The sequence below is a fragment of the Balaenoptera musculus genome, chromosome 9, assembly GCF_009873245.2.
Source record: "Balaenoptera musculus isolate JJ_BM4_2016_0621 chromosome 9, mBalMus1.pri.v3, whole genome shotgun sequence".
Classification (NCBI taxonomy): domain Eukaryota; kingdom Metazoa; phylum Chordata; class Mammalia; order Artiodactyla; family Balaenopteridae; genus Balaenoptera; species Balaenoptera musculus.
The window spans coordinates 87,660,539-87,682,101 of record NC_045793.1 but is presented as its reverse complement, the minus strand read 5'-3'; the positions used below and the strand labels follow the sequence as shown (position 1 = coordinate 87,682,101).

The following is a 21,563-nucleotide window of genomic DNA, read 5'->3' as shown; positions in this document are numbered from 1 at the left end:
GCAACGCAGCGCCTAGCCCCTCCCCTCTACGCAGCGTGGTTGCCGGGGCAACGCCGAGACGCGCTAGCCCCTAGCCAGGCGCGGCTCCTGCTGCGCGGGGCGTGAAGAGCAGGCGGGAAGCGCGGAGTTTCAGTAGTGCCTCTGGTCATGGCCTCGCTGCGCCTTGCCAGCCCCAGGCTGAGGAACTACTTAAAGGAGAACTACATTCCTCAGGTCTGCGAGGTACTGGAGACAAGTGGCGCCGGAGTTAGAAGAGAAAGGAATTGGAAGAGATTTCCCAGAGGAGGGACTGGGGTTTGGTGGAGAGAGGGAGTGGAGGTTCAGAGGAGCGAAAAGGAAAGGATGAAGTCAGATTTGGGCAGGTCGGCGGTCTGGGCTGAACATACAGATCAGAGAGTTGAAGACGGAGGGGTGACAGTGGCTGAAAGGGGGGAATGGGTGACATCTCCCAGAGAGAAAGAACAAAGGGCCTCAGGACAGAAACCCCAAACTCCAACTTTTAAGTTTTGGACAAGAGGAGCCTGAAGACTAGAGGAGTGAGAATGAAGTGCTGTGGAGACAGAGAAGGAAAAGCAGGAGAGTGTGGCTTTATGAAGAGAGTGGGCAATAGTGTGACCTAAGATAAGGAACAGAAAAGGTGTAGTGGATTTGACCCAAGGTGAGTTTGGGTTTTCGGTAAAGCGATGAAGGCAGAAAATAGATTTAAGTTGGCTGAGGAGTGGAAGCTGAGACCTTTAGATGGTAGGTAGTTAGCCCTTTGTGAAGGGAAGGACCGCACAACCAGGACTTAAACACGGGAGGAAGGACTGCCCTTCCCCACCCGCCTTGTGACAGGAGGGAAGGAGGACAAGGGGTGGATAGGTTTTGTAGGTTTGGGGATAGGAAGCCAAGAAAGTTCTCTTCTGGTGACTTCCATTTTCTCTGCTAATATTAGGTGAAATATTTGCCAAGAATGAGTATGTTTGGGTGGGGATGGAGGGTGCAGAAAAGGTTTTGAGTAAAGTTATGCGGAGAAGGAGGGAGAGTTAGAAGTCTAGGGAAGGAAAGAGAAGGAGAGCCAGGCGGTGTTGAGAGCCCAGCTTGGGGTAGTAACTCTCCTACGCAGGTGGGAGGGCAATTCGGTATAGCTCCTCCTTTTTGGATGGTAATTTAGAAATATGTATTAAAATGTTAAATATGAATACCCTTTGACCAAGCATTTCCACTTCTGAGGATCCACTTTAGAGACATATTTGCACATGTAACCAGAAGGATGTACAAGTATATCCATTATAACATTGTTGCATAGTGAAAATGGTTATTACCTAAGTGTAAGTAAGGGAACGGGATATTATGTAGAATAAAATATACCTGTACCTTTTGAGAAGAAGGGCTCTCCGTGACATATTAAATTTTAAAAAGAAAAGAAAAAAATGCAAATTGCTTAACAAAATGTCTACTACAATATAGCTACCTATCTGATTTCATATATGTATGCATATGTGTATATATGTGTGTTTATATGTATATATATGTACATGCATATATATATCTATATTTAAGACAATAATACATGCATAGAACATATGGCAAACTTAACAGCAATGTTTTGGGGAATGGTTTTAGGAGAGAACTCTCATCTTTTACTCCATATACGTCTGTATTGTTTTAATTTTTTTATGATGAGTTTCATTCATGTTTTACCTCTGTACAATTATATTTGAAAATGTGTAGAAAGCATGGTACTCATCTTCCCAGTTATATGATTTTCTCAAGCAGCACTCAGTAAATCAGATGCAGGTACACAAAGAAGAGTTGACTTCATCCAGGATAGGAGTTTGCCAGACATATATAATGGAAGGGCAATGGTGAGGGAGCTAAGCTTTTGAGAGTGCCTGAAGTGATGGACCAAGGACCCTAAGGGCTGGGTGGGAAATGAGAACAAGACATAATACTGATATGTGGGTAGAAAGAAGTTTGTAAGAGGTGAATGAAGAGGGGTAGAGGGAGTAATTGAGTGAGGGAGCTAGAAAATAGGAGATGGGGGTCAGAAAGTGGAATGTTTGTATAGTTCTCTCTCAGTATCTTCATCTTTTTGTTTTATTAGACCTTTTTCTTGGTCAGATATATTAACACATGACTTCACAGTGTAAAATTCCAAACTTATAAAAAGGAAATGGACTTAGTTTCCAAGGGGAGAACCTGAAAAATCTGTGGATCATCAATTTTCCCTCTTTGAAACCATTTTTGTACTATCATATCAATGCAAGTAGGCCTGGAGGGGTGAAACTATCCTGGGGAGAAAGAGCCTCCTCAAAGGACCTAATACAGTTGTCCCTCAGTATCCTCAGGGTTGGTTCCAGGACCCGCCATGGATATTAAAATCTGTGCATGCTCAAGGACCTTATATAAAATGGCTTAGTATTTGCATACATACATCCCACTGTATAAATCACCTCAATAAATCATCTCTAGATCACTTATAGTACCTAATCCAATGTAAATGCTATGTAAATAGTTGCCTGCACATAGTGAACTCAAGTTTTGCTTTTTGAAACAATGGAATTTTTTCCCAAACATTTTGGATCCACATTTGGTTGAATCCATGAATGAAGAACCTGCAGATACAGAGGGCTATTTAAGATTCAGGATAAAGCCATTCTGAGTGATGACTCAGTCCAAGTTGGCCATGGAGCAGGTAGCACAACTGGACTCAAGTTGAGGGTCAGGGAACATCAGGGAAGTAGTAACCTCTCCTTGCCTTGCTCTCCACTTGCCATAACAACTACATGGCTGCAAGAGGCATCCCTGGTGCCTCCTCTGGATGAGAGCACCTCTTCCTCACCAGCCTACCATACTGTTTTGCCCCTAGAGAAAAGAGGCCCTTAGAAGGGCTCCCCATTGCCTAAGACGATATTCTTCTGAGGAGTCCTTCACTCACCTCTGCTACCACGTTACCAGCAGGCGCAAGAGAGCCTCACACACCCACCTTAACCTGGTTACCTGCTTCCCCTAAGAGACTCTCAGGCTGAATCCCATTGTGTCTCATATCCCTGTACATCTATTCGCCTAACCCGATTTTCCATGCCTAGCACTCTTCTAAAACCCATCTTCTGCAAGTTTTGGAATACATCATCTTTCATCACAGATTTCTATGTATATTTAACCTCTTCTGAACTCCACCTACCTGTCCTGAATAAAACCTGGCTGTCTACTTAGGATATTTCCCTGCCAACTTTTGAATAGAGGCTGATTTATTTTTTTTCAATCCTGCTTGATTCACTGGGCTTACTGAATCTGTTGATTGATATTTTTCATCTGTTTTAGAAAATTCTTGGTCATTTTCAAATTCTGCTTCTACCTAATTCTCTCTTGTCCCTCTGGGACTCCGATCATAAACATGGTAGCTTTTTTTTAACTTAGTCCTGCATGCCTATGCCTCTTTTGCTCTATTCTGTTTTTTCCCAATTCTCTTTTCTGTGCTTAAGTTTGGATATTTTTCATTGATTGTCTTCACGTTTACAGATTCTGTTTTATGCTGAGTCTCGTCTACTGTTAAATACATCAAATGAATCAAATAAGTTCTTAACTTCAGATGGTATATTTTTCAGTTCTAGAATGTCCATTTGATTTTTTTATACATTCCAGTTAAAATTCTTCATCTTTTCTTCCATTTTGTCTATCATTTCCTGTTTTCTTTAACATGTTAGTTATTATTAATTTAAAACCATTGTCTGTTAAAATGAATAACTTTGAATTAAATTATTAGAATTTAGTTATTAGAATAGAATAACTGTTCTTTACTCAACTTACTGGTGTGATTTCTGTCTCCTGACTGGACGCTGACTGATACAGAAGGCTTAACTGGAACGCTACACAGGGAACTTTCTGGGGAGTTGGAAAATGACTGAGGTGTAGGTGTATCCATTGTCAGAATTATACAGCTAGGATTTGTGTTGCATTCATGTAAACTTTACCTAAAAATATTATAATTGAGAACAGGTGGAAAAATGGGTGAATATATAGATAATACAAAGATCACAGAATGGTGATAATTGTTGAAACTGGGTGATGGGCACATAGGAGTTCATTATACTATTGTTTACTTTATATATGTTTGAAGTTTTCCATAATAAAAAGTTAAAATAAATGATAGCCATGGCTGGGTGTTTTTTCTCATAATGTATGTAGCTAGGGATGGATGGAATGACAGGCTTGATGTGGCTGTGTAGTCATTTTCTGTTAGCTTGCTGTGTCAATTATTCCTTTCTGTGTAACACAACTGCAAAACTTCATGGCCTAAAACAACATGACTCATTTAGTTTGCTCAAAAATCTGAAATTCTTGCAAGGTTTTTTAGGGAGAGCTTGTCTCTGCTCCATGTGGTACCATCTGGGGCGGATCAGCAGAGGGTTAAAGATCCACTTTTAAGATGGTTCACTCACATGCCTGGCAAGTTGGTGTCAGATGTTGGCTGGGAGTTCAGTTAGGTCTGTGAACCAGGAGGCTTGGTTCCTCCATATGGGCCTCTCCATGGGCTGCTTGGACTTCCTCACAGTATGGTGGCTGAGTTCTAAGAGCAGGTGTCCCCAGAGAGAACTAGGTAGAAGTTATATCACCATTTATGACCTAGGCTTGGAAGTCAACATAACATTATTTTCACCTAGATTCAAGAGGAGGGAACATATACCCCACTTCTTGATAGGAAGTGTATCAAAGTCACATTGCAAAAAGAGCTCATGGGATGGGAGATATTGTTATGGCCATTTAAGGAAATACAATCAGCTATATACCTGGCTTGTTCATACAAGGGGAATCTGGGATCAAGTTGGATCTCAAAGTATTATCTGAACGAATAAGATGTGGATTACAACACTATCACCCAGTAAGTGGGTCTCAACCCTTCTATAAATATCCCTTCTTCTTTCTTTTCTATGTTCCCCAGGAGCAGATGTATACTGGACATTAACAAGTTGCCTACACAGCATCTACTTCCCTCTTCCTAATATTTCTTACACTCTTATTCCATAACCTACCTCTTCCCCATATAGCCCATATGCTTCAGGGAAACTGACTATCCCTATCTCTGGGGTTGGACCCTGATTGGCTTATGACAACCAGTACATTCAAGTTCCTGGCCACAATGTTTGTGACTATGGCGGGTGGTAGTGACGATCGTGGGAGAGGGCAAGATGTGACCTAAACCAGTTCAGATCAGGTTGCTTGGTTGGAATGCTGGGACAGAGACATAGCATCTCTGGATGTTTGTGGGGAAGCATGTAGCCCTGGGAGCCATTGCCAATTCTCCTGTGTCCACAAGGAAAGATGGTTTTAGGGTGAGTGGATTCTGAAGAAGGTAGAGTCGGGAAATGGAAAGAAATCAGGCCTCTAGTGACATCAGTAAGTCACTGGGTTAAATTCATCCAAAGCATGATCTACCTTTAGAATTTCTAGTGTAGGAGCCAATAAACTCCATGTTTAGTTGAGGTTTATTACTTGAACCCTAAAGTGTGTGAAGCAATACAAGGGGATTATCTATTATTACGAGATTGCCTAGGTTTGATTCTTGGCTTTGCCAATTACTAATTGTGTGACTTTGAGCAAGTTTCTAAGTCTCTCTGCCTCAGTTTTCTGTGTAGTGAGATTCCAGATGGATGAGAGACAGGCCTTTAGTTTCTAGAGTGGGAGAAAGCGATTGTGAATGGGAAGAACAGGAAAAGAAAATCACAAAATGTGTCCTGAGGCAAATCAAGTTCTGGAAAGAATACATGGGAAAGGTGAGGATCTGGAAATGGAGTCCTTTGTACTATTCACTCTCACATATCCCTTGGAAAGCCTTTGTGGACTTCTAGAGGTTTGCACACCAGTTTAAAGTCTGCTGGATTTTATGTTCAATTCAAGTTAGGTTAACTTTTTTTTTTTTTTTAAACAACAGATTAGGCTCTGGACACCAGCCAGCCTTTTTTTCTTGGAGGGGATGGCAAGAGTGGTCAGCTAAGAAGGGTACATTTGACCATTTCATCAGCAAGCATTTGCCGTGCATCTACCATGTGCTAGTAGAAAACAGCTTCAACCCCTTGCAGCTATGACTCTGAAGCTGTCTCTAGCTCAAACTTTCTCCTGAGTGCTCTGTGCATTTATCCCTTTGGGTGTCCTACAGACACGTTAAAGAAGTGAAAAGAAATAGGCGAAGTTAATTTTAACAATAGATTTTCTACAAACCAGTCTATCCAGGCTATAATCATTTCAACATGGACTCAATATAAAATCATATTAAGTCTTCAAAATTGTGTATTTTACACTTGCAGCACATCTCAATTTGGACTAGCCACATTTGAAGTGCTCAATAGCCACATGAAATTAGTAGCTGCCATATTAGTGCAGGTCTAAAATGCATTAACATATTTAATAAGCCAGAGAAAATTACCTTTGACCCAGATATGATCATTGTGTCTTTGAGGAGGTTGTTGTTTTCACAGGCACCAAGCTTCTGGAACTTCAGGAAGAGTCTGAGTGGCACAGGGAGGGTGGAGCAGCTGTCTAGTCAGGTCGGTCACCTGCAATCAGTGTCACACAGGGGACAGTTGTTCTCACATGCACCAAAATAAATTGATACCTATTTTCAAATCTTCAGGAATCACAGTGATTAGTTTCATATTGTAAAAAATGAACAAAGTGATATGAACATGCTATAGACTGAATGTTTATGTCTCCCCAAAATTCATATGTTAAAACCCAATCTCCAATGTGATGGTATTAGGAGGTGGGGCCTTTGGGAGGTGATTAGGTCATGAGGGTGGAGCCATCATGGATGGGGTTAGAATACTTATAATGAAGACTCCAGAGAGCTCCATAGCTCCTTTCATCACGTAAGGACACTGTCAGAAGATGGCCATCTGTGAACCAGGAAGTGGTGCTCACCAGACACAGAATCTTCCTGCACTTTGATCTTGGACTTCCCAGTCTCTAGAACTGTGAGAAATAAGTTTCTGTTGTTTATTAGTCCCCCAGTCTATGGTGTTCTGTTACAGGAGTCCAAATGGTCTAAGACAGAGAGTAAGTCGTGGACTAACTGTTGCCATGGCTTGTCTCAAACCACAAAACCCTTTAAACCCTTAGCTGAGAAAGACTCCAGAGGAGACTTCGGGGGACATGAGTAGAGATTCAACAAGTGGCCCTGCTATCGTTCTGAATTCTACCATCCCTTTGAGATTCTCTCTTTGGTTACTGCTATATCTTGCATCCTTATCTAAATGAAGGCTGTCCCAAAAAATGACATATCGAATGTATAGAAAATCATAGCTGGCTAGTATCTTGGTTGGCTTGGGCTGCTATAATAAAATACCATAGACTGGGTGGCTTAAACAACAAAAATTTATTTTCTCAGTTCTGGAGGCTGCAGGTCTAAGATCAGGGTGCCAGGATGGCTGAGTTCTGTCGATGGCTCCCTTCCTAGCTTGCAGATGGCTGCCTTCTCACTGTGTCCTCACTTGTCAGAGAAAGAAAGAGAGCAAGCTGTCTGGTGTCTCTTTATATGAGGGTGCTAATCCCATCGTGAGGATCCTACCCTCATGACCTCATCTAAACCTAAGTATCTCCCAAAGGCCCCATCTCCAAATGCCATCACATTGGGGAACAGAGTTTCAATATATGAATTTTTTTTAAAAATAAACTTATTTATTTATTTTTGGCTGCATTGGGTCTTCGTTGCTGCGTGCGGGCTTTCTCTAGTTGCGGCAAGCGGGGGCTACTCTTTGTTGCAGGGCGTGGGCTTCTCATTGCGGTGGCTTCTCTTGTTGTGGAGCATGGGCTCTAGGCGTGCGGGCTTCAGTAGTTGTGGCTCATGGGCTAAGTAGTTGTGGCTTGTGGGCTCTAGAGCACAGGCTAAGTAGTAGTGGCGCACGGGCTCAGTTGCTCCGTGGCATGTGGGATCTTCCCGGACCAGGGCTTGAACCCGTGTCCCCTGCATTGGCAGGTGGATTCTTAACCACTGCGCCACCAGGGAAGCCCCTCAATATATGAATTTTGCGGGGACACGGTTCAGTCTATAGCAGCTAGTGAATGTAAGAAAACTAATTTAACTGCACTGAAAAAAACGAAATGTAGATGAAAATGAATTATTTTCATCAAATCAACAAAAATAAAAATGTTTTAATTCTCAGTGTTGGCAAGGTGAATGGGACACTCCTGTTGGCTATCAATGAAAGTATAAACTGATAATATCTTTTTAGAAAAGCAATTTTGAGAAATGTATGAAGATCTTCAAAATCCACATTTTGATTCTATATTCTAAGGCTATGTACATTTCATCATTAGTATTGACAAATGTATATCATATAATTTTTAATAATGGGAAAAAGTTAGAAACAACCTAAATGTCCAACCATTTATAAATTTTAAACATTTATGGTATAATTTTATGCAATAGGTTATCAACCAACCTCAATACATGATATTTTGAAGAATTTTTGGTGGCATGGAAAAATGTTCGCAATGTAATAACTAGCCAGGAATAAAAAAAAGAGATATAAACTATATATAGGGACTTCCCTGGAGGCAGAGTGGTTGAGAATCCTCCTGCCAAAGCAGGGGACACGGGTTCGAGCCCTGGTTCAGGAAGATCCTACATGCCGCGGAGCAACTAAGCCCGTGCGCCACAACTACTGAGCCTGCGCTCTAGAGCCCGCGAGCCACAACTACTGAGCCCGCATGCTGCAACTACTGAAGCTGGCGTGCCTAGAGCCCATGCTCCGCAACAAAGAGAAGCCACTGCAATGAGAAGCCCATGCACTGCGATGAAGAGTAGCCCCTGCTCACCACAACTAGAGAAGGCCCGCACGCAGCAGCGAAGACCCAACGCAGCCAAAAATAAAATAAATATATTTATTTTAAAAAAAACTATATATAGTATGATCCTAATTTTAATTTTGTAAAAATATATGTATTGAGGAAAGACTGAAATTAAAATTTTTATTAGAGGCTATTTCTGGTTGTCAGTATGATGGTTGCTTTTTATTTTCTTTGTATTTTTTTTCAACTTTCCAAATTACATAGAACATATACTATTTTTATGATCAGAAAAAGTTCATATATTTAAACAAAATAATGAAAACAGGCTTATGTGTAGGGAAAAGTGCCTCCTTTTTTGCTTTCCCATACTATTATCAAGTGAACTTTATTGATGGAGAATTAGAAAAAAAACATACAAAGAAAGCATAGGAAGCATAAAAACACTCATTGCTGGCAAGTGCTGGTTTCTCATCCTAGGAAACCAGCTGGCTGGTCAGTTTGCAGGCCTGTGTCTGGTCTCCCTGGGACGAGAGCCCTTTTCCTCTGGCTGTTGTGCCAGCTGAGGTCTCCTGGACACCCTCTTTCCTAGATGGGTCAGCCTCTTTTCCAGCTTACAATGGCACTTTCATAAAATCTTCTCACTCTGCTTTCAGGTAGGCCTGTGTGTGACTAATTGCATACTGATAGATTTCCAAAGTTTTTTTTCTTTTTTAGCAGAATCCCAGGGTTCTAAGGACTCCTATGGGGGATGCTCTAGAGGTTAAGAAAGGATCTAGATTATATTTGGGGATTCTCCTGAGTTTGGGGTTTTTTTTAAGATTTTTTTTTTTTCTGATTTGAAAAACAAAATTTGAAACCACTGTGATCAATCACAGGAAATAATCTCTTCCTTCATGGTTCATGTCCTCCATGTTGCAGCAAGTGAGTAGACCTCACAGACCATCAGCACCTAGCACAGTGTCATGCAACCTAAGTGTATTATTTATACAACAGATGTAAACATAGAGACATCTTTTTAGACCTTGGAGTCAAGTATTGTTTTAAACTTTAATTTTAGATTTGAAAAAAAAAAGTGAACTAAATGATCAAAGACTTGGGAATTTGGTCAATAAAATATTTACTTTCTATATATTATTCTAAGATTTGGCAAAAGTATATTTCAGAAATTCAAAGTTTAAAAAAAAACTATCTACATGTAGACACTGAGAGCCTGTGCCTCGATACAATTGTGGGGAAACTGAATATTGCCTTCTAATTCTTCACTCTCACTATATTCATCGCTTCTCTCTCTGAGAACTCTGAAATACTCATCCCACCACTGTTGGAATCTCCTTCCTTGGAGATATTCCTTCCAAAAGACATTTGTATTTTAAAAGCTATCATTAAGCTAGGAGTCCATACAATGAAGTCCTACTGGTAGAATATCAAACAGTAGGTTATCAGAGGTATTTAGAAATCTGTTTCTCCCTCAATTTTCTACATTCTAGGCAGAAGTCAGCACACTGTCTACAAACAAGGCCTGCCCCATAGGGACCAAAGATGGGCAAGATATTAAGGGTATAATGTCTACAAAACTCTTAAGCCCCTACATATAAAGATTGCATCTGCGAGTGAGAAAGTGTTAGCTCAGGTTTCGGTTTAACAACTAGGAAAGATTAAAGGAGTTTGCAAAACTAGATCTGCCCAGCAGAGGGCATATTTAAGTTACAAACCATGATCTTTATGCAAAGTTTTCTATTTTTAGAAATTAATAAATAAATACATGTTTTTAAAAATTCTTATGCAGTTTTTATGCTTTGTGTTTCTTTCATGATTAAGTTTCCAATCTGTATTTTAAAAAACCGTATTTATTTCTAAATCACATAGACTCTACTATCAGAAGTTTTTTTAGAGACTAATAGCTGCAAATACTTGCCAGAGATGCAAGAATCAGGAATTACTAAATAATGAGCAAGAGACCACAAGCTTATGTAGATGAGAAGGAACCGGTCACACTAACTCATTTTGCTGGACCCTGGGACTAGAAGATTGTGGCTTCCCCTGAGGGCAGTTATGTTTGCTGTGTTCCCCTAGCCCCGCCAGCCAGTTCATAGATGCAGTTCCAGAGGCAAACCCATGGTACACTTAAACAACCCAAAGGCGTATGACTTATTATTTCTCCAGTAACAATTCACCTACTCATCTAGGGATTACATGGCTGGTGACCACCTCCCTGTTGGGCCAGGCACAATCCCACAGGTATTAGGATCCTGCTTTTATTGTCTTGCTCTCACGTCATAGAGACCTTGTCTCCTCTCCTGTCCAGTCTGCCTTAAAACCCCTCAAGTTCTGGCCTTGGGGGCATCTTCCTGTCCCTGGGGTCCCTCCTTAATGGCTAAATCCAGTTGATCCCTTTCGATTATCTTCAATATGTTTTTAGTTATAGAGTTTCTAAAATAAAAATTTGGCACCCTCTATTTAAATGTTGACAAGACACAGAACCCCCTTTATTTACAAATTTTTAACTTACTAACTTCCATAGAAACAAATTAAGACACTCCTAGAACTACAGCATGCCAACACCGTCTCCACTACAGATGGGAATGGTGAGCATTTCTGAGATGTCACTTTGGACTTGTTTTGGGGGTTGGAGGGTAGGGAGGTTGAAGGGACTTTGGACAATGTTTAGAAACTTAAGCCTCTTCCTAAGTAAAGGGGTTTCTGTAACTATGTGGTGCTGACATTGCAATTTTAAAAGCAATCTCATCTGGAAAAAAAACAACAAGGTGTAAACTATATGTTGATTACTGTCTACTTGAAAGAAGAATGTGTTTTGGGGTTTGCATATGAATAAAATATTTTGGAATAGATAACGTGAAAAAAAACCTCTCAAGCTCTGGAGGAAGATACACATGCACACAATTTTGTTTGAGTGCATGGTATGGGCCAGGGGGGAGGCCTGGGTTTGTAGTTTAAAAACATGCTGGCTCTGTGAATCACTTGGCCCTTCTTTGCCTCATCTGTGAAATCCAGAAGCAAGAATATACCCTCTAAAAGTCAAGGTCAACCCTAGAGGGATCTTGGAAACACACTGAGCTGCGACTCTCTGTTGTATGGCCATCTGTGACCTCGGCCATGTGACTGATCTTGCAGGGGTTTGATCATAAATGACCTATTGTGTCTAGAGGAGGATCCAGTCCTGGGTCCCGGTATGGAATTCTGACGTCGTCACAGAGTGACTCTGTCTGCTTCTCTTTTACATTTATCCTCCATTCCAGCCAAACTGGTCTGTGCCCCTGAGGCTTTGTTCTTGCCAAGAGGAAGACCCTTGCCTTCTCCTTACCAGTTGAAAGTTTCTCCAACTGCTGAGGACCCCACAAGCATTTGGTAATCACTTTTATCTCTGCCCTCATGAAGCAATTATCTTCTATATTGCTATATAGGCCCTTAGCATTTTTCCTATGTTTATCTGAGTATCTAAAAAGATAAAGAAGACTTGCTCTCTCAAGTGTCTTATATCTACCCATAGTTCTAATATACAGTTCGCACCTTGCTATTTATATTTAAACTATTGTTCTATCAACTTCTCTCTCCTAACCATTTCCCACCAAATGCATTGGTCTTAATCTCTTTCAATAGACTTGGTATAAAGTAAGTCTCTCTTTCTCTGTCATTACACTGGCCTTTGAATGGTACAAGGGAATATTTTAAAATTTCTTTTCTCTTTGTCCAAGTCTTTTCCTGTAATGGAAGTGATAATTAGCAGTGGAATAGTTTAAAAAATGATGATGGCTTGTTATCATTATTATCTATTGAGCACTTACTTTGTGCTAGAAAACAATTCAAAGTACTTTACATATATTAATTCATTTAATTATCATGATAGCCCTATGACATATATACCTTTATTATCCCATGTATGGTTAAGGAAACAGAAGAACAAGAGAAGTAGCTTGTCAGAGGTTACATACTAGAAAATTACAGATCCAGGAGTTAAACCCAGAGGACTCCATTCACTGCATTATCTTGCTTCTTTTAAGATGGGTAGTACTGAAAAGGAGTAGAAACAACCGTCTTCGATAAACCCTTCTTTGTCCTCAGTACCCAGACATTTTTCAGAATATTTGAGAAATATTCTGGACTGAGATTAGGGAGGCAGAGCCAAAGAAAGTGGAGGATTGCACAATTGTTTTGTGAATTTACAAGCCTGAGAAAGCCAAGTAAGTCACGGTCTTTTTTTTGTCCTTGACCACGTAAGTTTTTACTAAGAAGGCTAGCAATAATAAAGCCCTGCTAATTGTTTTTGAGAGTCAAACATTCATTTTGCGGGCATGTTTGCATATTTTGTCTCTCCTTATAAAGACCAAGCTAATGGTTTTATAGCAGAAAAAAAAATCTATTGATTCACTAACTATGCTTTCATATTTGCATGGAGCTATGCACTGTTCACACATTAATATGTGAAACCTCAGGATATTTTATTTTGCCCAGTGGGAAACTATGAACAGTGAGATTTCTTATGCAAAAAGTGAACATTTGAACTATGCTAGTTCCATATGACTTTATTAGCATTCCATAGACTTATCCTTTCAACTTGATTTGATTTCTGCAGGATAACTTTTCAGGAAAAGTAGTTTTCTGATCTGTGGAGCTTGGAAATATAAAGAAATAAGCAACTTGTCATATTCATTTATCAGATCCCAATTTTCTCAATAATTTACTTTAAAGCTGAATTCCAGTAAGGCTTCAGTGTGATAGGAATCAACTGGGAAGCCAATCAAAATGCAGGTTCCTAGACCTCATCCTCTGAGACCAATTTACTCCCCAGATTATTCTGCTGCCAGACTAACTGGGTACCAGACTAGGATGAAGGGGAGGACGTGGAGTAGGGAGTAGAGAAACTCAGTACTCTAGTGATCGAGGCCCAGAAGTGCTAGAAGGCAGATGGGCTTTTTTTTTCTTTTTTTTTTTTTTAAGTATTTGTTTTTATTTATTTATTTATGGCTGTGTTGGGTCTTCGTTTCTGTGCGAGGGCTTTCTCTAGTTGTGGCAAGCGGGGGCCACTCTTCATCGTGGTGTGCGGGCCTCTCACTATTGCGGCCTCTCTTGTTGCGGAGCACAGGCTCCAGATGCGCAGGCTCAGTAATTGTGGCTCACGGGCCCAGCCGCTCTGTGGCACGTGGGATCTTCCCAGACCAGGGCTCGAACTTGTGTCCCCTGCATTGGCAGGCAGATTCTCAACCACTGCGCCACCAGGGAAGCCTGGCAGATGGGCTTTTCATCAGGGCTATTTAGGGAGCTGTCTGAAGTCTAGCCTCCAGGTAATAGACAACTTCAGCCCTTAGGTAATATAGACTATTCAAATCCAGCTTGCCAACTTTGGTGAGAACACTGATCTGCTGTACCACTATATTCTTTAGGTTTGGGGGAGAAGGAAATTAGTCTGCAGATGGCTGAGTGCTCACTGTAAGCAGCTGGGGTGGGGCTACATCGGAGGCAGAGCTGGGAAGGGAGAGACATCGAGGTCTTACCCTTTGGCCACAGCCCTAGGGGCTAGGTTCCCAGCCCGCAGGCTGCACACTAAGGGGGGGACATGGAGCTACTGCAAACGGGAAAATGTGTTGTGCAGGTTCAGGAAGGAGAATTATCCTCTTATGTGGAGGAACACTATGAGAACTGCTGAGAGTCTAAAACCCAGGATCCCCAGGCCTGGATCTGTTGACACTTGGCTCATGGAGAGAGGTGGGAAGAACTCTGCATGACTCAGAGGTGGAATTATTTTGTTCATGAGAGAGAGGAGTAGGAAAAAAGCCAGCAAGAGGAGGCCCTACGTGGAGGAAGGGCTAAAGAGAGTGCCTCACCTGCTATACACACATACACATCCCCACACCTGTACCAGGAGACCCACCAGTGAACCAAAGAGGCAAAGAGAAATGTCTAAGCACTCCAGGTGGTTTCTGTGGGATGTGTGCTGTAAATCTTTTTCTCTGTCTCAAATGGAGAGGTATTCAATATACGTCTCACCAATACATTTTTAAAATTTATTTTATTTTATTTACTTATTTTTGGCTGCATTGGGTCTTCATTGCTGCGTGTGCGCTTTCTCTAGTTGTGGTGAGCGGGGGCTACTCTTCATTGCGATGCACGGGCTTCTCATTGCGGTGGCTTCTCTTGTTGCAGAGCATGGGCTCTGGGTGCGTGGGTAGCTGTGGCATGCGGGCTCAGTAGTTGTTGCACACCAGCTCAGTAGTTTTGGCGCATGGGCTTAATTGCTCCATGGCATGTGGGATCTTCCTGGACCAGGGATCGAACCCGTGTCCCCTGCATTGGCAGGCGGATTCTTAACCACTGTGCCATCAGGGAAGCCCCTCACCAATACTTTTATGAGAAGTTTCTGCTTTGGGGAGGAACTCAGAAGAAAATAAGACGGCAACAGCTTTCTGAGGTTCCATATATGTGCCTTAAACATTACCTTAGATCTAATTCAATAAGTCATTTGTTTATCAGGTATGTGAACTGTGCCACACTTTTTCAAATATGTACCCTGTAGATGCTGTGAATGATAAAATTCAGAAGCATTTTTAAAAGACTTCTTGAATTCACAGTAGATTATGATTTTGATGTTGAATTTTCTCAATCACTTTCATGGTTGGGTCTGAGGAATTTTTAACTTTAAAAAGGAGTTCCTCATAGTCAAGACATGGAAACAGCCTAAATGTCCACCGGCAGATAAATGGATAAAGAAGATGTGGAATATATATATATATATATATATATATGGAGGGTCCTTCCCCTCCACCCATTAAAATCACTGATTCAATTTCCATTATATACATATAATGGAAAACAATTCAGCCATAAAAAAAGAATGAAATAATGCCATTTGCAGCAACATGATGGACCTAGAGATTATCATACTAAGTGAAGTAAGCCAGAAAGAGAAAGACAAATACCATATGATATCACTTATATGTGGAATCTAAAATATGACACAAATGAACTTATTTACAAAACAGAAGCAGACTCACAGACACAGAAAACAAACTTATGGTTACCAAAGGGAAAAGGAGGAGTGGGAAAAGATAAATTAGGAGTTTGGGATTAGCAGATACAAACTATTATATATAGAAAAGATAAACAGGGCTGCCCTGGTGGCGCAGTGGTTGAGAATCCGCCTGCCAATGCAGGGGACACGGGTTCAAGCCCTGGTCTGGGAAGATTCCACATGCCACAGAGCAAATGGGCCCGTGAGCCACAACTACTGAGCCTGCGCGTCTGGAGCCTGTGCTCTGCAACAAGAGAGGCCGCGAACAGTGAGAGGCCCGCGCACCGCGATAAAGAGTGGCCCCGCTCGCCGCAACTAGAGAAAGCCCTCACACAGAAACGAAGACCCAACACAGCCAAAAATAAATAAATAAATTTATTAAAAAAAAAAAAAAAAAGATAAACAACAAGGTCCTAATGTATAGCACAGGGAATTATATTCAATATCCTATAATAAACCATAATGAAAAAGAATATATCTATATCTGTATCTATATCTGAATCACTTTTCTGTACACCAGAAACTAACACAACGTTGTAAATCAACTATACTTCAATAAAGAAGGAGTTTCTCATATTTAAAAATGGTAGAAACCATTGATCTAAGGTAATCACAACTATTTCTTCAATTGGACTGTAAAGTACTACTCACATAATGCAAAACACTGTGCAACAACTCGCCATTTACAATGGAATTTTTTTTTAAGAGTAAAGGTAAACTGCATGTTGCTCTGGTTATTTGGTAACATTGAATAAATACAGAGGGGTATCTATAAAGCACATTTAGTTTAAAAACTGTCACATTATTTGACTTTGTCTGACAGAAAGTCTCTTGCTTAGTAAGAACATGCAAAGCCAGAAACACTGATTCCATTTCATTTTCCCAGGCTCTGTTATGTGGTCTACTTGTTACATGTCCTGAGGATCCCCTGAGGTATTTAGAGGAAATGATCACTGCTGTAATGGAAAATGGTCTTGAAAGTCTTCTCTGGTAAGTACTGTTTTGATTTACGGTAGGAAGGTATTTTATTTTGAAGGTAAAACACTCATTGTATACTATCAAAAAAGGTCTTGCTAATGAATGTTTCCAATCTTAAGGTTGTCAAAGAATCCCTCCATAGGCTTTTTATATATATATATATATATATAATCATCGTGATTGTTTATTGAGCTAGGACATTTAGTTACCCCAAGTAGTTTTCAGTCTGTTATTTTTTTTTTTTAATAAATTTATTTATTTGTTTATTTTTGGCTGCATTGGGTCTTCGTTGCTGCATGCGGGCTTTCTCTAGTTGTGGAGAGCCGTGGGTATTCTTCCTTGTGGTGCGCGGGCTTCTCATTACAGTGGCTTCTCTTGTTGCGGAGCACGGGCTCTAGGCGTGCGGGCTTCAGTAGTTGTGGCTTGCGGGCTCTAGGGCGCAGGCTCAGTAGTTGTGGCGCATGGGCTTAGCTGTTCCGTGGCATGTGGGATCTTCCTGGACCAGGGATCTAACCCGTGACCCCTGCATTGGCAGGTGGATTCTTAACCACTGTGCCACCAGGGAAGTCCCCCTCCATAGGCTTTTTTTTTTTTTTTTTTTTTTTTTTTTGGAGTATAATTGCTTTACAATGGTGTGTTAGTTTCTGCTTTATAACAAAGTGAATCAGCTATACATATACATATATCCCCATATCTCCTCCCTCTTGCATCTCCCTCCCACCCTCCCCATCCCACCTCTCTAGGTGGTCATAAAGCACAGAGCTGATCTCCCTGTGCTATGCGGCTGTTTCCAACTAGCTATCTATTTTACATTTGGTAGTATATATAAGTCCATGCCACTCTCTCACTTTGTGCCAGCTTACCCTTCCCCCTCCCCGTGTCCTCAAGTCCATTCTCTACGTCTGTGCCTTTATTCCTGTCCTACCCCTAGGTTCTTCAGAACCATTTTTTTTTTAACATCTTTATTGGCGTATAATTGCTTTACAATGGTGTGTTAGTTTCTGCTTTATAACAAAGTGAATCAGTTATACATATACATATGTTCCCACATCTCTTCCCTCTTGCATCTCCCTCCCTCCCACCCTCCCAATCCCACCCCTCTAGGTGGTCATAAAGCACAGAGCTGATCTCCATGTGCTATGCGGTTGCTTCCCACTGGCTATCTATTTTACGTTTGGTAGTGTATATATGTCCATGCCACTCTCTCACTTTGTCACAGCTTACCCTTCCCCCTCCCCATAGCCTCAAGTCCATTCTCTAGTAGGTCTGTATCTTTATTCCCGTCTTGCCACTAGGTTCTTCATGACCTTTTTTTCCCCTTAGATTCCATATATATGTGTTAGCATACTGTATTTGTTTTTCTCTTTCTGACTTACTTCACTCTGTATGACAGACTCTAACTCCATCCACCTCACTACAAATAACTCCATTTTGTTTCTTTTTATGGCTGAGTAATAGTCCATTGTATATATGTGCCACATCTTCTTTATCCATTCATCCGATGATGGACACTTAGGTTGCTTCCATGTCTTGGCTATTGTAAATAGAGCTGCAATGAACATTTTGGTACATGACTCTTTTTGAATTATGGTTTTCTCAGGGTATATGCCCAGTAGTGGGATTGCTGGGTCATATGGTAGTTCTATTTTTAGTTTTTTAAGGAATCTCCATACTGTTCTCCATAGTGGCTGTATCAATATACATTCCCACCAACAGTGCAAGAGGGTTCCCTTTTCTCCACACCCTCTCCAGCATTTATTGTTTGTAGATTTTTTGATGATGGCCATTCTGACCGGTGTGAGATGATATCTCATTGTAGTTTTGATTTTCATTTCTCTAATGATTAATGATGTTGAGCATTCTTTCATGTGTTTGTTGGCAATCTGTATATCTTCTTTGGAGAAATGTCTATTTAGGTCTTCTGCCCATTTTTGGATTGGGTTGTTTGTTTTTTTGTTATTGAGCTGCATGAGCTGCTTGTAAATTTTGGAGATTAATCCTTTGTCAGTTGCTTCATTTGCAAATATTTTCTCCCATTCTGAGGGTTGTCTTTTGGTCTTGTTTATGGTTTCCTTTGCTGTGCAAAAGCTTTGAAGTTTCATTAGGTCCCATTTGTTTATTTTTGTTTTTATTTCCATTTCTCTAGGAGCTGGGTCAAAAAGGATCTTGCTGTGATTTATGTCAGAGTGTTCTGCCTATCCATAGGCTTTTAAGTCCCCCAAACTTCAGTAGGAACAATTTCTCCACTGGTTCTTAAGTTAGAAACATAGCACACTCTCATCAACAACGTGTGCTCATAGGGCAGTTTATTTCAAGTTGAGGATGAGGACAAGGAGGTTATGCCTTCTTGGGGAGCACAGCAGAATCTTGAGGGGGAGTAGTTTGAAAAAGCCCTCCAGGTGATTCTGACATGCCTCTCCCAAGGGGAAGTGTTTTTCCTTCCCTTCCCTTCCCCTCCACCCATTAAAATCACTGATTTAATTATGGAACTAATTACTATGAAATGAAATTAATTTTTGACTGCATTTTATGATTTTATTAAAGGGATATGTGCATTGATCCATCAATGAAACCCAAAATTCGGAGACTGTCGGAAACTTACATGGAACAACTTTTTGGACTGGATGATCAGCTGGTAAGTATTATTAACCAAACATTCTACATATACATCTTAAGTTTGGATGGAAGCTCTCAAAAAGATTTTAGATTTCATGAGAGGTGTGAGGTCACACTGTTTTTGAAATTGGGGGCACTCAGAAACGTGAAGGAACATCACATACACATATACAAACACCCCACCCCACTCCCCTACACACATATGCACAAAGCCACACTCATAGTAACCTCCCCAAATTTCCAAGAAGCATTTGGACAGGCAGTTATTCTTCCTGTTTCTGACAAAATCTTTCTACTAAATTTCCCCCTTTCTCCTTCTCCTCCTCTCTTGTATCTTTATAATGACAAAAATAGCATTATGGAAAGCTTTAAAGGAGGATATTTTCTTTCCGTTCTAATCTACTTCCTCTGTATTCCACGCCCCCGCCATTCTCTCTGCCATCCGCCTGGGAATTATGCTCACAAAGATATGGCCGAAACATTAATGAGACCTAACTTAAAAACCAGACCAAGTTAATGAAAAGAACAACCAGCTCCAACAGCTGGTTTTAATTCTGCAAAGAGGGCAAGGAAATAATTCAGAATATGGAGACTTTCAGAACAAAGACTGTGCACCTGAGAGAAGCTAAAATAGCAAAAGGCACGTGGGGAGAGAAAGAGCAACACGAATTAGATGTGTGTGAGACCATGCGTGATACCTCTAGATCCCAGGCTGGTGTCTCAGTGAGCACAGGCAGGGCTAGTTGCTGGTGACGTCAGGCACTGAAAAGTAGAATCAAAGCCATGGTCACGGTGGGTGCTGAGAGCCAGGAACAATCTGAAGCATCATTTAGAAGGATGGGTGGAGAGTAACACCAGATCCTAATCAGTGATCTACAACAGAGAGACAGAAATAGAGGGATGGGATATTTCTGCCAAGCCTGGGATGATTCAGAGGCACCAATACACTGGGAAGAACCCATATGTTTGATCATAGTTGATCTGCATCATGGTGTGTGGGTGTCTTAATGACTTTATCAACCACAGAATTTTGATCCACTATGGAGTGCAGATATCTGCAAACTGTGTTCTTGGAGGTGTTTGGGGGCAACCTCAGGAGCTGGGGAGAGAAGACCCAGGGGATGGGATTCTTGGTCCTCCCCTCCTCACCCCTTATCCTCTAGAATAGTACTGCACTGAGTATAATGTCACATGAAAAACGCTTGAAAACCATTGCTATAAGATCCTAAAATTATTAAAAACCACTGATCTAGAGGGGTAAATATTGTCAATATTTTGAAAATGACCTTATAAAACACAATCAGATCGTGTCCAATGTCTAGCTAGAAGCCTACAGAGAATCTTTAAAAGTTTGCACAGAATTCTAAGAGACACTGTAGCTACTTCAAATCTAAAGTTTTATTTGAAAAGGAATTCATAGAGATATTTCATGACATTAAAAGCACAAAATATTGGAAGCTGATTCAGCTTTAGAAAGGAGTATGACAATTCACCAAGGCATAGAAAGGCTGTCCACTTCATAAGTTAGAGAAAACAGAAACTAGATATGACTTTGCAAACTGTAAATATCTAGGTGCCTAGGATTGCTTTAGAGGGCTCAACCTAGGCTGGACAGATAATTCATTTCTCTTTCACCCTCAGAGAAAAATGAAGGTTTTTTTTTTTTCCCACAAAGACATAAAACACTTTAATGCTCAATGTTTCTAATATTTTAAATTACAGTATACTAAATAAACATTAGCTTTGCCCCCCCCCCATTTTTCTTTCGTATACAGTTATAACTGCCAGTCAGAGAGTTTTTAATGTTTTGATAAAATATTTTACAGACCACAAACAATTGTAATTTCCCCCATGGATTATTAAGATTGCTTTGCATGGTTTCAGCGTGCAGTCATTTTTATGGCCTCACGCTATGAAGTCCTCCACAGCAAGGACATGCCTATTTATAAATATGTATTTGTTTCTATTTGTGCAAACAGAGAAGATTGAATACAAGAAACTGTGAGTAAGCCAAACAGTTACAAAAAAAACAAAAAGAGAGAAACTGCTCTCATGACAGTAGACAGAAAGACAGTTTAACTGTGTGTTCCAAGATTAAAGAATCAACCATTGTAAGGAGGAAACTAAATTCACAGACTTGATTCTCATTTCTTAGGAAATGAAATCTCCAGATAGG

General features: G+C 40.7%; 2 protein-coding genes across 2 annotated transcripts in view; one reads left to right on the top strand and one right to left on the bottom strand.

The window, feature by feature from the left end:
• Positions 1 to 6,412: 6,412 nt before the first annotated feature.
• The window catches only part of LRRC17 (leucine rich repeat containing 17), a 99,511-nt gene continuing 84,360 nt past the window's right edge, over positions 6,413 to 21,563 (bottom strand). The window contains exons 8-9 of the mRNA XM_036863665.1: positions 20,086 to 20,260; positions 6,413 to 6,536 (exon numbers count right to left, since the gene is read on the bottom strand). The gene's annotated coding sequence lies outside the window, so the exon portion shown is untranslated. The remainder of the gene's footprint in view (positions 6,537 to 20,085; positions 20,261 to 21,563) is intronic.
• FBXL13 (F-box and leucine rich repeat protein 13) overlaps positions 19,320 to 21,563 on the top strand; it is a 165,435-nt gene continuing 163,191 nt past the window's right edge. Inside the window, exon 1 of the mRNA XM_036862957.1 lies at positions 19,320 to 19,406. Coding sequence (XP_036718852.1) covers positions 19,320 to 19,406 — 87 coding nt within the window. The remainder of the gene's footprint in view (positions 19,407 to 21,563) is intronic.